The sequence below is a fragment of the Rana temporaria genome, chromosome 12 (assembly GCF_905171775.1).
Source record: "Rana temporaria chromosome 12, aRanTem1.1, whole genome shotgun sequence".
Lineage (NCBI taxonomy): Eukaryota > Metazoa > Chordata > Amphibia > Anura > Ranidae > Rana > Rana temporaria.
The window spans coordinates 104596600-104612456 of NC_053500.1; the positions used below are offsets into that span (position 1 = coordinate 104596600).

The window sequence follows — 15857 nt, forward strand, 5'->3', positions numbered from 1 at the left end:
TTTTTTGTCAGTGTATGATACTCCTGTAGGCAGCACTATAACCAGAAAAAGACAGACTTCTTGTGTCCCTCAATGAATGAGAAAGAAAATGCACTTTCAACTGATGTCATTTGTTCTTTGCAAAATCACCCTACATGTGCTAGTAAAATTGGTTAGGCCCAAAAGTGCTGAGTTTTTTTTCACATGATCATTTTCCCAATCCGGTTGTTCTGTTCGAATGTGACGGGTCGCTGAATCTGTGACGGAAGGGACTTTCATCTTGGTACACTCTGCACTGGGCCGCAGTAAGCCTGCAGTCAGAAGGTGGCAGCAGACATCTTGTTACACCCAGCCCATATAGTTCATTAACCTAGTGGAGGGTGTACCATGGTCGTTGTGGTGTTCCGACAGAACCTCACTTCCATGTGGCGGGTCGCAAATTCTGACTGAACAGGTCTGTCTTGGTAGCAAAATGTAATCATTTAAATATAAGTGGTCTAATTGTGCAAGACAATTGCCAATCGGTGCTGCCTTTCAATGGCACCTATCATTACCCATAAGTGTCACATATCAGTGCCACCTTTCAGTTCAGTGCCCATCAGTGCTGCATATTAGTGCCTCCACATCAGGGCCGCATATTAATGCTACCATCACATGGCATAAAAAAAAATATATATCAGTAAATTGGTATCAGCGAGTACTACAAAAAAATAAGTACTCTTACTCGGTCTTAAAAAGTGGTATCGGTATAACCCTGGTTTGTAATCATCCTTACTGTTAAAAACAGCCCAATTCAAGTGCTTTGAGCACACACACAACAGTGCAGTGCCACTACCAACAGGCATTGTGCAGAATATCATCCCAAAAAACACTTTGGTGACCATACAAGAATCCAGCCAATACAGAAGATTTTTTTAATGGTTTTAAAAAATAGTATATAACATACAGTACAACAGTATAGTAATTTCCTGTTATAACTGTGGAAGTATTGTATGGACATGGATATTTGCCTTAAGAGCCATATGTACAGGAGATCACAAAATTGCAAAAAGTGTTTTATTTGAAAACAGTCTGTACAGTTAACACAACAGGAGTATCTACTTTCCATCTAGGCTTGAAGTGTTCCTTCTTTTACAATGGCACGTGCTAGATTTCGAGCAAGTGCCAGACGCAGCATGTCAATTTTAGTGGTTTCAGTATTCCCATCCTGCAAAGGAAATATCAAGAGTTCAAAACCAAACCTGAAATATAAAAAATACATAATCTGCTGCTCAGGCACCAAACATTGCTCACTGGGAAAAGTGTCATGTGCAGTGTCGGAAGCAAAGATGCCAACTGCACCTCTTTCCTCTGATGTGCATGGCTTGCCCAATTGCCTTACCCAGGCCAGATTGTCATACTCACAAAGGGAGTTCAGAGGACCGGCGTGGGTAATGAGTGTAGAAATCTGGTGTATGTAAGGTACAGAGTGCAGGGTCAGCAGTGGATGGTACAGGGGTCAGGAGTATATTACCATAGTGCGTAGCACCCTCTAGGATTCATTCCAACCCCTGTATTCATAGAACAGCAATATCCCATATGAGGCATTTCAAAAACACCCACACCCATACATACAGTGGGTATAGAAAAGAATCAAATTTTGTTGCTTTGCAGACAGATTTGGTTTTTCTCCAGCTGTATTTACTCGGTGCAACTTATTAAATCAAAGTGAAAGATATAACACCAACAGGTCAAAAAACTATTTAAAAACAGAATCACAGAGTTGGAAAAAGGATCACCCCAGCCCCCCCCCCCCCCCCTCCATGTCAGTATTTTGCTGAACCACCTTTTGCTCTAAATTACAGCCTTTAGTCTGTTGGGATATGTCTCTTCTAACTTTGCAATATTTGCCCACTCTAATTTGCAGAACTGCTCAAGTTCAGTTACATTTTTTGGTGACCGTTTGTGGACTGTGTTCTAAGTCATTGTACAGATTTTCAATGGGGTTTAAGTCTGGGCTCTGACTAGGCCACGCAAGGACAGTCACCCTTTTTTCCTTCAACCACTGTGTGGTAATTTTTGCTGTGTGCTTTGGGCGATTGTCATGTTGGAAGGTAAACCTTCTTCCAGTGGCATCACTGGGCGGGGGGTGCACCGCTAACACCACCCGCTGCCCTGATCTGCGCCTCTCAGGTCTTGCGCAGCACAAAGTGCACTTTATAAAGAATATAGAAAGCTGAAGACAGCAGATATACGTGTAAAACGTATGTTGGGAGATTTTTTTAATCTCTGCGTATCATCAGAGGCTGTTCACTTTACTGGGTATATGTGAGGGTTCACATCCGCTTTAAAAAAGGAGTGGATTTTTTATTGCAACCCTCACATACAAGCCACATTTGTGGAGAATTTGTGATATTGTTGTCATAAATCCCTGCAACTGCTTCAGAGGTGCCGTAGGCCTCTTGGTACCCTCTCTGACCAGTTTCCTCCTGGCTCTTGCATCCAGTTTGGGGCAGGGACGGTCTGTGTTGTACCACATACCGTCAACGTCTTAATAATAGACTTCACTGTGCTTCTAGGCACTGATAAAGCCTTTGAAATGTGTTTGTATCCATCTCCTGACTTGTGCCTGTCCACTTTATCCCAGAGATCTATTGACAGTGCCATGCCACCCATAGTTGATTGTTTGCTTCATTTGCACTACCAGGGACTGAAATGCTCCAGGAAAGCTCTTTCATGCTGAGCTATTCAAAATGACAACAGCTGGAAGTCGAACAGCTTTGTGTGCCATTGAGAAGGTGATTAGCTATACCCGACTGAGTTTACAAGTAATTTTTAGGAGGGGTGATCCTTTTTCTGTTTTTTTTTTTTACATTTTTTATGACATGTTCACTTGGAGTAAATACAGCTGGATAAAACAAAAACTATGTCTGTCTTCATTTCAGGCTGCAAAGAAACAAAATGTGATTATTTTAAAAAGGGGGGCGATTATTTTCTATACCCACTGTACACAACCGCATACATGCACACACGCTCATACCCACATACATACATGCATGCAAATACATAAAACCACACATTCATTGTACCTGGCTAATGTCTCTGATTTTCTCTTTCAGTAAACCTGCACTGCTGGGTGCAGGGCAGGTTTACAGCACAGCATGGTAGAGGTTAGGAGGTGGATCAGGCCAGGGCTCGAGATGAAAGCAGGTACATTCCTTATGGTGTCCTGGGGTGAGCTTTGGTGACTGTTGGGGGGGAGACAATGATGGGTGCTGCAGGTTGCAGCGCATCTACGAACAACTGGGATATTTTGTGAACAAATTCTCTTGCATATGGTTTGCAGGGCACTGCCCCTTTCTGCATAAGAACAGTGCCCGATACAGCTGACACTCATACCACCCACCTACTTCCTCTTGTCCCAAGCCCTTGTCATGTATTATTCCCACAACCTAAAACACTCAGAAGATCTCTGATGGTCATTTACAAATGTAGAAACTTCTTGTGAGATGGGCTATCAGTCACGTGACCATTGTAACAACCAATCACAGGAGTCGAATGATCAGGAGCTTCGCTGTTCTGCATGAAGATGCACCTAAAGGGCTGCCAGGTGGCATCAGCAAGAGTTTAAACAAAATCCGATGTGTTATGTGCAAGGGCACCAAAACAAGCAAACCATTTATCAACTTTTACCTTGAAACATTTTTGCAACTTCTCAGAGGAAAAAAAAAAAAAGACCATTTTAGTATTACTAAATCGGCAAACTCAGCATGTGTCAGGAACTGGTACTGAGCATTCCTTGTTATGATGTGTTATATATTGGACAATAAAGCCTTCTTAATACAATGCATGACTCGCTTCTCTCACAAATATCAAAAATAAAGGAGTCATTTTTAGGGATAGTGGGTTGAGCTATGCACACATTTACTTTTTATGTACCATTGAGGCAGTATAACTAAAATGTTTATTATGAGGCAATTTAAAACAAACCAAAAAGCATTATACGGGCCCCATCTGACAATAACCTTCATGGTTATATTTTCTTGTTGGTCTTCAAAGTGGTAATAAACGCTAAATTGAAAATGTAATATAATGTAATAAACCAGCTTAACAAATCTTAGAAGTGGTACCTGCATTATTTTCTTTTTTAGGCTTTCTCTCCGTTTTCACCTGGTATCTGGCCAGTAACACACCTGTAGTAGTGCCTCTGGACATCAGAATTGCCGTGGGCACTGCAGCTTACACATATATTTGCAAATGTGTGCAAACAAAACCCTCTGTTTTTAATGTTAATTGATGGGGTACATTTTTGCAGGCTGGCTACTAGGTGTGCTGTGAATTTTTTTTGTTTGCAATGTGCCTTGTCCCTCCTTACTGCAAAGGCTTGTCATAGGCTGGGGTGGTTGCCACTTTTTTTGTACAGCAGCATGGTCAGTCTGGGGGCAGGGGACTGTTGGAGGTCCCAGCATATATAGATACACTAATAAATTAAAGCCAAACTCCAGCTCACACTGCAGTTACATCAACAGTTTGTTTTCTTTTGGGATAAAGGTTTTACATGAATAAAAGCTGAAGGTATGCCGTGATATCTTGCACCAAGTCATCAGTAGTACTGTAAGTTGCAAGGTGTCAAGCGTCATCCATATCAATGGCAGGACCTAAGGTATATACACAGGACAAATGTCGGGCGGTTCAATAGAAACATTCCATGGACATAAGAGAAAATAAGATTTTTCAGCCCGGGTGTACTGGAGTTGGAGTTGTACTGGAGTTGGTCCGGCAGAAGGCAGCCGTTCGGACAGCTTCTGTTGAAGGGGCATGACCGAAAAAGGTCTGCTGACCTGCTCCCGATCAGCAGTCTCAGCCAATGGCAAATAGCGGTGACTGGAGCGTTCTGGCAGGGGGGCCGTCCCTCTGTCATAACACAATAGCACAGCATGGGAAATCTATGTACCAACGCCGGATAGTTAGTACAGCAGCTCCTCCTGAGCTGTGTTTTTTTTTTTCTGTTCAGTTCTGCAGGGTTGGAAAAAAAAAATTAACCTACTGATGTGTACCAGGCTTAAGGCATCAAACTGCCTCTGCCGGCTTTCCTTCTTCCCATACTGCATCCTGGTGCTATCTCTTCCCCAGATGAGCTTCACACATACACCCCGCCATTCACACAATGTAAATGAAAATGTGATTCATCAGACCAGGTGACCTTCTTCCATTGTTCCATGGTCAAGTTGTGATGTGCCCATTGTAGGCGCTTTCGGCTTTGGACACGGGTCAGCATGGGCACCCTGACCGGTCTGCAGCTATGCTGCCCCATACACAACAAACTGCGATGGCCATTTTTATTGCTTTCAACATGTAAACTTCAGTGACAACATGTTTACATGCTGACTAATATATCCCACCAACTTTCAATTAGAATTGTAAACAGATAACCATTGCTGTTTACTAACCTATCAGTGGTCATGACATTATGGCTGATCGGTGTATATCTGCTTCATTCACAAACTTGGGCTCCTTGGATTCTCCCCCCCCCCCCCCCTGTAAAATAGGCCCTACTTTTCTTTTAGCCCACCTCACGCGAACCTGCCTGTTTATATTCTCACATTTGTGTTTTGAAAATGTTTAGTGTGCTGGAAAAAAGAGATTTTTAATACAGCTTACCTGTAAAATCTTTTTCTTGGAGTACATCACGGGACACAGAGCGGCATTCATTACTATATGGGTTATATGGAGTACCTTCAGGTGTAGACACTGGCAATCTCAAACAGGAAATGCCCCTCCCTATATAACCCCCTCCCATAGGAGGAGTACCTCAGTTTTGTAGCAAGCAGTATGCCTCCCAAAATGGTCCTCAAAAAAGAGGGGTGGGAGCTCTGTGTCCCGTGATGTACTCCAAGAAAAAGATTTTACAGGTAAGCTGTATTAAAAATCTCTTTTTCTTTATCGTACATCACGGGACACAGAGCGGCATTCATTACTATATGGGATGTCCCAAAGCAATGCTTACAATGAGGGGAGGGAGAACATCTCCAAGACAAAAGGATTTAATTTAGAGATATACTCAAATCATAATAAATCCAACTTAGTTGAGAAAAATAAAATTTTTAAATTTAACTCGAACAAGAGGAGCCCCCGGAATCCGAGGGTCTCAAACTGCAGCCTGCAGCACTGCCTGCCCGAAGGCAGTATCAGTATTCCTTCTTACGTCCAACTTGTAGAATTTTGTAAACGTGTGGACAGAAGACCAGGTTGCCGCCTTGCAAACTTGAGCCATAGAGATCTGGTGGTGTGCTGCCCAGGAGGCGCCCATGGCTCTAGTAGAATGAGCCTTTAATGATACTGGAGGAGGCAACCCTTTCAAGCCGTAGGCCTGAGTGATTAATTGCTTAATCCACCTAGAAATGGTGGACTTTGCAGCTGCCTGCCCCTTCTTGGGCCCATCCGGTAGAATGAACAGCACATCTGTCTTCCGGATCTTCTTTGTAGCTTTAAGATAGGCCTTCATGGCCCTGACAATATCCAAGGTATGCAGCAACCCTTCCTTTCTGGAAGTAGGTTTAGGGAAGAAGGATGGTAATACCAAATCCTGGTTCAAATGAAAACTGGATATGACCTTCGGAAGGAAGGAAGGATGAGGGCGGAGAACGACCCTGTCCTTATGAAAAACAAGATATGGTTCCTTACAGGATAAGGCTGCCAGCTCCGAAACTCTTCTTGCGGAAACTATGGCAACCAAAAATACTAACTTCCTTGTCAGTAGAACCAAAGGAATATCAGCCAACGGCTCAAACGGTTGTTTCTGTAAACTTGACAGAACAAGATTTAAATCCCACGGACAAAGCGGGGATTTAACTGGAGGTCTAATACGTAAGACCCCTTGAAGGAAGGTCTTAACCAGCGAGTGGGTGGCCAGCGGCCGCTGAAACCACACTGACAGAGCAGAAATCTGTCCTTTGATTGTGCTTAATGCCAATCCTTTATCCACTCCTAGCTGGAGAAAACTTAATACTCTATCGATGGTAAATTTGCGAGAAAGCCATCGCTTGGACTCACACCAGCCTACATAGGCCTTCCAGACCCTGTAATAAATCACCCTAGAGACCGGTTTCCTGGCTCTGATTAGGGTAGAGATTACTTTCTGAGACAGACCTCTACCCCTGAGAATCAGGGATTCAGCTTCCAGGCCGTCAAATTTAGATGCCGTAAGGCAGGGTGGAGGATCGGACCTTGCGATAGCAGGTCTGGCCGTAGAGGAAGAGTCCAAGGGTCTCCCACTACCATCCTTAAGATTAGTGAGTACCATGCCCTTCTGGGCCATGCTGGAGCTACCAGGATGACTGGTATGTGCTCCACCCGGATCCTGCGCAGCAGGCGGGGTAGTAACTGGAGCGGGGGAAACGCATAAAGAAGTTTGAACTGATGCCAAGGGCAAACCAACGCATCGGTTCCGCAGGCCATCGGATCCCTTGAGCGGGACATGAACCTGTCTAGTTTCTTGTTGAGTCTCGATGCCATGATATCCACGTCCGGCACTCCCCATCTTTGGCAGAGTGCTTGAAAGACTAGTGGATGCAGAGACCATTCCCCCGGCCATAGAGTCTGGCGGCTTAAGAAGTCCGCCTGAAAGTTGTCCACTCCTGGAATGAATATTGCCGATATGCAGGGCACATGAGCCTCTGCCCATAGAAGAATCAAGCTCACCTCTCTCTGAGCGGCTTGACTCCTGGTTCCCCCTTGGTGATTTATGTGTGCCACGGCCGTGGCATTGTCTGATTGAATTCTCACCGGGAACCCCTGCAATTTTGACGTCCAAGCCCTGAGGGCTAGTCGAGCAGCTCTGAGCTCCAAGATGTTGATGGGCAACTGCTTCTCTGGCTTTGCCCAAGTACCTTGGCGAGTGCAACCATCCAAAATTGCTCCCCAGCCCGTCAGGCTGGCGTCTGTGGTCACTATCTTCCAAGCCACTGGGCTGAAAAGACCTCCCCTTCAGTAGATTCTGAGGGTCTAACCACCAACACAGACTTTGTCGGACTCTTGATGAGAGCGGCAACGGGATATCCAAGGCCTGTGGCCTTCTGCTCCATGCTGACAGGATGGCTGCCTGTAGGATGCGAGTGTGGCTCTGGGCGTATGGTACCGCCTCGAATGTGGCCACCATCTTGCCTAGTAACCTCATACATAGGCGAATAGTCGGTTCTTTCTTGCTTAGAACCAGTAGGATTAATTCCTTGATGGCTTTTACCTTCCTCAGAGGTAGGAACACTCCTTGTTGTTCTGTGTCTAATCTCATGCCGAGATATTCCAACTGCTTTGTGGGCTGGAAAGCTGACTTTTCTCGATTTAGGACCCAGCCGAACCTCTCGAGGTATTGGACCGTGAGGGCCACTGCTCGCTCCAAGCCGGGAGACGAGTGATCTATGACTAGGAGGTCGTCCAGGTATGCTAGGATCGTGACCCCTTGGATCCTTAGTTTGGCTAGGATTGGAGCTAGGACCTTCGTGAACACCCGGGGGGCCGTAGCCAACCCGAAGGGAAGCGCCACGAATTGGAAGTGACGCAAAGCCACCATGAAGCGTAGATATCTTTGATGTGGCTGATAAATTGGAACATGAAGGTAGGCATCCTTTATGTCTATGGACGCCATGAAGTCGTCCTTCTGGAGTGTGGCAGCTGCTGACCGCACGGATTCCATCCGAAATGAGCGGATCTTTAGATATGCATTTACCATCTTTAGGTCCAAAATTGGCCTGACATCTCCATTGGATTTTGGGATGATGAATAGGTTGGAGTAGAAACCCAGCCCCTGTTCCAGGACTGGTACCTCTACTATTACTTCCTGGGAAAGTAGATGATCTAATGCCGATCTTAATGCGGCTCCCTTTTCCGGATCGTTTGGAATCCTCGACTTCTGGAAATGAGGAGGAGGAAACCTTAGGAAATCTAATTTGTAGCCTGTGGCCACGGAAGACCGTACCCACTCGTCGGGAATGCTGGCTTCCCAAATCTCTGAAAAGAGTCGCAGCCTTCCCCCCACCTTCGTGGGTGGGGGCGCCCCTTCATAAGGTTGGCTTGGGGGCTGGTTTTGCTGGTTTGCGAAACCACTGCCTTTTGCCTCTAACAGCCTGTCCTTGTGATCTGCTGTTGAAGCCGAAGTTTGCTTTTGCAGGAGGCCGTCGATACTGCTTGGCATTAGAGGGCCCCTGCCCAGGGGAATACTGTCGTTTAAACGCAGGTCCCTGAACCTTCTTCTTAGTTGGCAAGAGAGTACTCTTGCCGTTTGAAATGGTCTGAATGTATTTATCTAGGTCTTCTCCGAAGAGTCGTCCTCCATGGAAGGGGAACCCTACCAGGAGCTTCTTGCATGGGGGCTCAGCCTCCCAGCTTTTTAACCATAAGAGTCTTCTCATATGGATAAGGGATAACGATAAACGTGACGCTTGCTGGATAGAATCCTTGATTGCGTCTACCGTAAAACATATGGCCTTAGGGACATCCGAAAATTTTTCTGCCTGCTGGGCCGGAATAAGTTTAAGCATCTGCTTAAATTGATCCGATAATGCTTGAGCGACCCCAATCGCAGCCACAGCTGGCTGTACTACTGCCCCTGCAGTAGTGAAGGAGTTCTTAAGTAGTGCTTCCAAGCGCTTATCAACTGGATCCTTGAACACCTGTATGTTTTCTACAGGGCATGTTAACGATCTGTTAACACATGAGATGGCTGCGTCCACTGCAGGAGTAGCCCATCTTTTGGAAAAATTTTCTTCCATAGGATATAGGACAGAGAACCTTTTAGGTGGTAAGATGATCTTATCTGGCTTGTTCCAATCTTGGAACAAAATTCCCTCTAATAGAGGATGGATCGGAAACACAGCATTGCTTTGAGGCGCCCTCAGTGAGCCCAAAGCTGAAACCGTCGATACCTGGAGATCTGGTACTGGCAAGTTGAATGTCCTATGGACCAAGTCCGACAATCCTTGAATCCACCAGCTCTCCCTCAGGGAGACTGCCCCAGACTCCTCTGTATCCGGGTCTTCGATCCCTGAACCTACTTGGTCCGTGTCCAAGAGGTCGTCCAATTCCCCTGAGGAAAGGACCTCCTCTTCTGAGGGTCCGCGCTCGGGCGACGGAGATCTATTCCGCTTACCGCCCCGCATAGCTGCGGATATCATTTTTCCCATGCTTTTCTGCATCTCTTTTAAAGAGGTGAGTAATACCTCCTCCGTGACCATCTTAGGGTTGGACTGACCCGCGTCAGCTCCAGCCCCAGATCCCGATGGCCCCAAGGCTCCCTGTAGGGAAAACAGCGGCATACCATGGTACAATACCGAGGTACACCTGCTACCTATTGGTATTTGGAACTATAAAAGTTAATTGTCCAAACACCTGTTTGGGGGATAAAAAAATGCTTCCTCTCCCCTAGATGACTTTTTATTTTTTTTTTTTTTTTTTTTTATTATTTTTTTTTCGTTTTTGTTTCAAATCCAGGAAAGAAAAAACATTCTGTCCCCCTGAGTAGTATTGCAAAGAAAAACTATGAGATGGAAAAGAAACAGCCTATTTCTAGGCTTGACAAAACAGTCCTCTGAAGACTGCAATATCCTTTCTGGCCACTGTGTGTCCTCGGCGCCCCGTGTTGCCGCTCTGGTCTTTCTCCTCAGTTCCAAAGTATTGAATGGAACAAACAAACAAGGAAGGGCCGCCCCTTCCTTTAAGCCACTGACCCGCCCTTCCCCCCCAGCAATCTCAAACAGGAAATGCCCCTCCCGACAGGGGGAGGGGGGGGGGGATTTTGGGAGGAAGGGACCTCTCTGTTCCAGCAAACTGCAGCCTGCAGCCTGGAACCATGAGGAGGTCAGCGTTTTGCCTGCTTGCAGGCTCTGAGGAGGAAGACTGAATGGAGCATCGCCTGGAGGCCTGCAGGTAAGCAAAGCTCTCTGACACACACATATATTTTTATATAACACAGGCCCCACTCAATGCTTTTCCAACACTACAAGGGAGGTCACATCTTATGGGGAATAATACATAGAGAGCCATCCTATCTTTATGATATGTGACTAGTTTGCCAGATGCAGTGCATAACTTTAGGCATGTCCCCTGTGACCCCCCAGAAAAAACCTGCTAAGAACCAAGTTCCGCAAGTTTTCCCCTCACTTACCTGCTCCATGCCGCAGGACTTTGCCAAGCAAGAGGCCCAATCTTCCCCCATCTCCGTGGGGATGTCTAGACCTTCAGGCCCTGGGTTCCTATGAAGGATCCACTGTCCTGGGCCCATATAGCACCCTGGCAACAGAAAACTTTAGGTACCCAAAGGTTTCTAAGTTCTGGGCCCAGGGTCCAGCTCTCTAAAAAGAAAAGCATTATGGGCTATACCCCAAGGGTTTGGGGTCCGGTTACTGACCACTTTAGCGCTGAGGCTTTTTTGGACAGAACCGGTAGCTCACCTAATCCCAAGGATGCGGAGGCAAGCTAAACCATGACTAACACCTAAGACACTGGCGTAAAAACTGAGGTACTCCTCCTATGGGAGGGGGTTATATAGGGAGGGGCATTTCCTGTTTGAGATTGCCAGTGTCTACACCTGAAGGTACTCCATATAACCCATATAGTAATGAATGCCGCTCTGTGTCCCGTGATGTACGATAAAGAAATAAACTGTTTTTTAATGGTCTTTAGTTTAGTTCGTACTTGATATATGTATATTGAAAAAAATATTATGCACCTTTGTTTTAAGGGCGTACAGAGCAAGCTTACAAACAATACTAGTTTTGTCAGGCATGGCTCAGTAAAATTTGCATAATTTTGGGTGACATTCTAAAAGGCAACAACTAAACCTTACATTTACAAATATTCAGGGATACTTATGGTCTTCTGTTAAGTGTTTTTACCTGAAGTTGGTGCTCATGTAAAGTAACTGATCCTGGCATCACAGCTATCTTGTCCTCAAGGCACTGCATTAATTGATATGTCTGCTCCGAGGAGAATATCACCTAAAGATGGAAATTAGATTATAACAACAACAAATTCTCAAAGAAATAATACAAAGAAAATACAAAATCGTTCCACAGACTGTGTATACATAGAGTGCTCATCCTGTGTGCACCAATTTTCTTTTTTCCTTTTTTCTGGTAAGGATACGTTAACACCTATGCATGTTGCGATTGATGCACCCTTCGGCATGTTTTGCAGTGTAAAACGCAGCGTAAATACATCATAAATGCAACACTGTTTTGGGTGTGGTTCCATTGAAGTCTATAGAAGCAAAAATGCAAACTGCTTGGACCCTTTCCAAAAAAAAAAAAAAAAAGCAGAGGTCGAAAACACAGAGATATAAACTGGACCCATAAGAAATCACGTTAAGCATTTTGTAGAAACGCACTACAAAATGCTTACGTATGAACCTAGGCTTAATGACTGTCATTCAAATAAAATAGAATACTTATTTACTGTGCAATATCAACAAGCAAACTTTTCTTGATGACTGACACACTGTATTAAATGAGATACTGTATTAGAACCTTTAAATGTGAACTCTGCAAAATCCCAAACTACAAAGTGTGAAAAAAAAAGAGCTTCGCAGTGGCTGTGCGTCCATAAAGGGGATGTTTACATTTTTTTACAGTGTAAAAAAAGAAATTGAAGGTAAAATAAGAAAAAAAAAAATTTTTAAATTGCCCCGTCCCAACGAGCTTGTGTGCAGTAGCAAACGCGAGCAGTGCCCGCATATGAAAACGGTGTTCAAACCGGTGAGGTATTGCCACGATCGTTAGAGTGAGAGCAATAACGCAAAATATGCAACCTGTAAAAAAATTTAAATGTCGTCTATGGAGATTTTTAAGGGTAAAAGTTTGTCGCCATTCCACGAGCGGGCGCAACTTTGAAGCGTGACATGTTCATTATCTTTCACAATATAAAACAAATTGGGCTAACTTTACTGTTTCAAAAAAAAAAAAAAAGTGCGCTTCAAAGACAGCTGTGCAAATACGGTGTGACAAAAACGATTGCAATGACCGCCATTTTATTCTCTAGGGTGTTAGTAAAAAAAATATATATAATGTTTGGGGGTTTCAAGTCATTTTCTAGCAAAAAAATGTGACTTTTGTACTCACAGTAAAATCCTTTTCTCTAAAGTCCATGGACAGACACAGCTTCCTTATACTCTTGACTGTAGGGTTATGTTCCGTCCATTAGGAGAGGACTAGGCAGACATGTTAATGGTTAAAACATGTCAACTTTAGCAAAGCTGACACAGCCCCGCCCAGGTGGGGGTCCCGCTGGTGCTTACCCCTCACACACTTCCCTGAGCAGCTCAGTTTGTCAAAAAGCAGTGCAAACTTAAAAAAGAGGGGTGGGTGCTGTGTCCGTCCATGGACTTCAGAGAAAAGGATTTTATGGTACAAAAATCCTATTTCTCTTATGTCCATGGATGGACACAGCTTCCTTATACTCTTGAATGTAGGGACGTCCCCAAGCAGTGTCAGAAACGAGGGGTGGGAACAGCAGTCAAAAACCAAACTTCACCCCAACACACTAGAGCTCCTCAACGGAGGAGATGCAACCTTAAACTGCCACCTGTAAAAGCAGGCATCTGAAGATGCACTAACATCAACCTTGTAAAACTTGGTGAAAGTGTGAATGGACGACCAGGTCGCCGCCTTACACACCTGTGAGACAGACGCTTGATGTCGGAAAGCCCAGGAAGCACCAATTGCCCTGGTCAAATGCACCATGACAGAAAAAGGAGGTGCCCACCCTTTCAGGGCGCAAGCCTGAAATCGTGATCTGTCTGATTCACAAGAAATGGTGGCCGACGAGACCGCCAGGCCTTTCTTTGGACCAGACACTGATACAAACAGTGAGTCCGACCTCCGAAACTGAGCCGTCGCAGACAGATGCACCCGCAGAGCACGTACCAAGTCTAAGGAATGTGATGTGATGCAGCCTCCTTGGGATGCGACGGCCAAGGACACAAGGATGGAAGTACAATGTCCTCATTAAGATGAAAGGCCAAAACCACCTTTGGAAGAAAAGAAGGCTGTGGGCGTAGCACCGCTTTATCCCTATGGGGGACCATGTAGGGGGACTTACAAGACAAAGCTGCCAACTCAGAAACCCTTCTGACAGACGTAATGGCCACTAGAAAGGCAACTTTCTGAGAGAGCGTCAAGAGAGGAATTTCTCCGATGTTCTCAAAAGGAGGTTTCTGAAGCACCGAGAGCACCAGGTTCAAATCCCACGGAGGTAGTGATGGTCGAACCGGAGGAGCGACATGTCGAACCCCTTGAACAAACGTACTCACCAGTAAATGGGACGCCAAGGGTCGTTGAAAAAAAAACAGCCAAAGCTGAAATCTGCCCCTTAATGGTGCCTAAGGCAAGCTTCTGATCTACACCCCGCTGTAAAAACAGCAGGATCCTAGAAACAGAATATGTGCGTGGATGCCACCACATCTCTTCACACAGAGATGTAGGCCTTCCACGTGCGATGACTTCCGTGCTCTCAACATGGTGGAAATCACCGAATCCAACAGGCCTCGGTGTCTCAGCACCTGGCTTTCAACAGCCATGCCATTAAAGCCAGTGACTGTAAAGCAGGATGAAGAATGGGACCTTGCGAGAGAAGGTCCTCCCGCATTGGCAGTCGCAAAGAAGAATCCGCCACCAGGTCGGCGTGCCAAGGCCAATTAGGATCCCCTCGGATTCTGCTCTGTGGAGCAGGCGAGGAAGCAGCTTCAGTGGGGGAAATGCATATATCAGCCGATACTGTCCCCATGGGGCCAACGTTGGCCCAAGGATCTTTTGACCTGGTCACGAACCTCAACACCTTTCGATTGAGTCGAGAAGCCAGGAGATCTACGTCTGGCTCGCCCCATTTTAGGCAAAGAAGGCGGAACACATCCGGGTGTAGTGACCATTCTCCTTGGTCCAGCGTCTGGCGACTTAGGTAGTCCACTTGCCAGTTTTGGATCTTGACTGGACGCCATTGTAGGCTCCGCGACCGTGTGGAGAGGCACAGCCTGATCGCTCGGAATTCCAGAATATTGATCAGCAGGCGAGATTCTTCCTGTGTCCAGCGACCCTGTGTCAACTGAACACCCCAGACTCCCCCCCCCCCCCCAACCGGTCAGACTGGCGTCCGTCGTGATCACTGTCCAGTGAAAGGGAAGGAACGACTTCCCGGCATGAAGAGCTGGAGAACTCAGCCACCAGACCAGGGAAGTCCTGACTAGTGGACTCACCCGGATTTGACAATCCAGGGACAACCGTGACTTGTCCCATTTGGACAGAATCTCCTTCTGCGAGACTCAAATGTGGAATTGAGCAAACGGTACTGCCTCGAAGGAGGCTACCATGAGACCAAGGACTCGCACGCAAAAGCGCAGCGACGACCACCTATGGGACGCCAACAGCTTACCGTCGTCTGCAATTTTTTCAAAGGGAGAAACCCCCCCCCCCCCTGAGGAGTCTAGAATCAGACCCAGATACTCCAAACGCTGAGTTGGTACCAACACCGACTTCTGGAAGTTCAGCACCTAGCCAAACTCTTGGAGGGACTGACTATCGCCACATCCTCCTCTAATTCTGAGCTTGAAACAGCTCTCAGAAGCAGATCGTCCAAGTAGCCCATGATAGCGATTCCTCGCTGTCTCAGCAAAGGCCAAAATCGGGGCAAGCACCTTGGTAAAAACCCTTGGAGCGGATGCCAGGCCAAAAGGAAGAGCCAGGAATTGATAGTGGTCTTCCCTGACCGCAAAGCAAGGAACCTCTGATGCCAGACATATATGGGTACATGCAAGTATGCGTCCTTGATGTCCAAGGTCACCAGAAAATCTCCAGAATGGAGTGCAGCGACCACAGAGCAAACTGATTCCATCCTGAACTTCCAAACCCTTACAAAGG

General features: G+C 46.0%; 1 protein-coding gene across 2 annotated transcripts in view; it reads right to left on the reverse strand.

The window, feature by feature from the left end:
* Positions 1-879: 879 nt before the first annotated feature.
* Positions 880-15857, reverse strand: part of NUP85 (nucleoporin 85) — a 78633-nt gene continuing 63655 nt past the window's right edge. For both annotated transcript variants that reach the window (XM_040330062.1, XM_040330063.1), the window contains exons 18-19: positions 11847-11948; positions 880-1186 (exon numbers count right to left, since the gene is read on the reverse strand). In XM_040330062.1, the coding sequence (XP_040185996.1) occupies positions 1088-1186; positions 11847-11948 (201 nt within the window). In that variant the 3' untranslated portion in view covers positions 880-1087. The remainder of the gene's footprint in view (positions 1187-11846; positions 11949-15857) is intronic.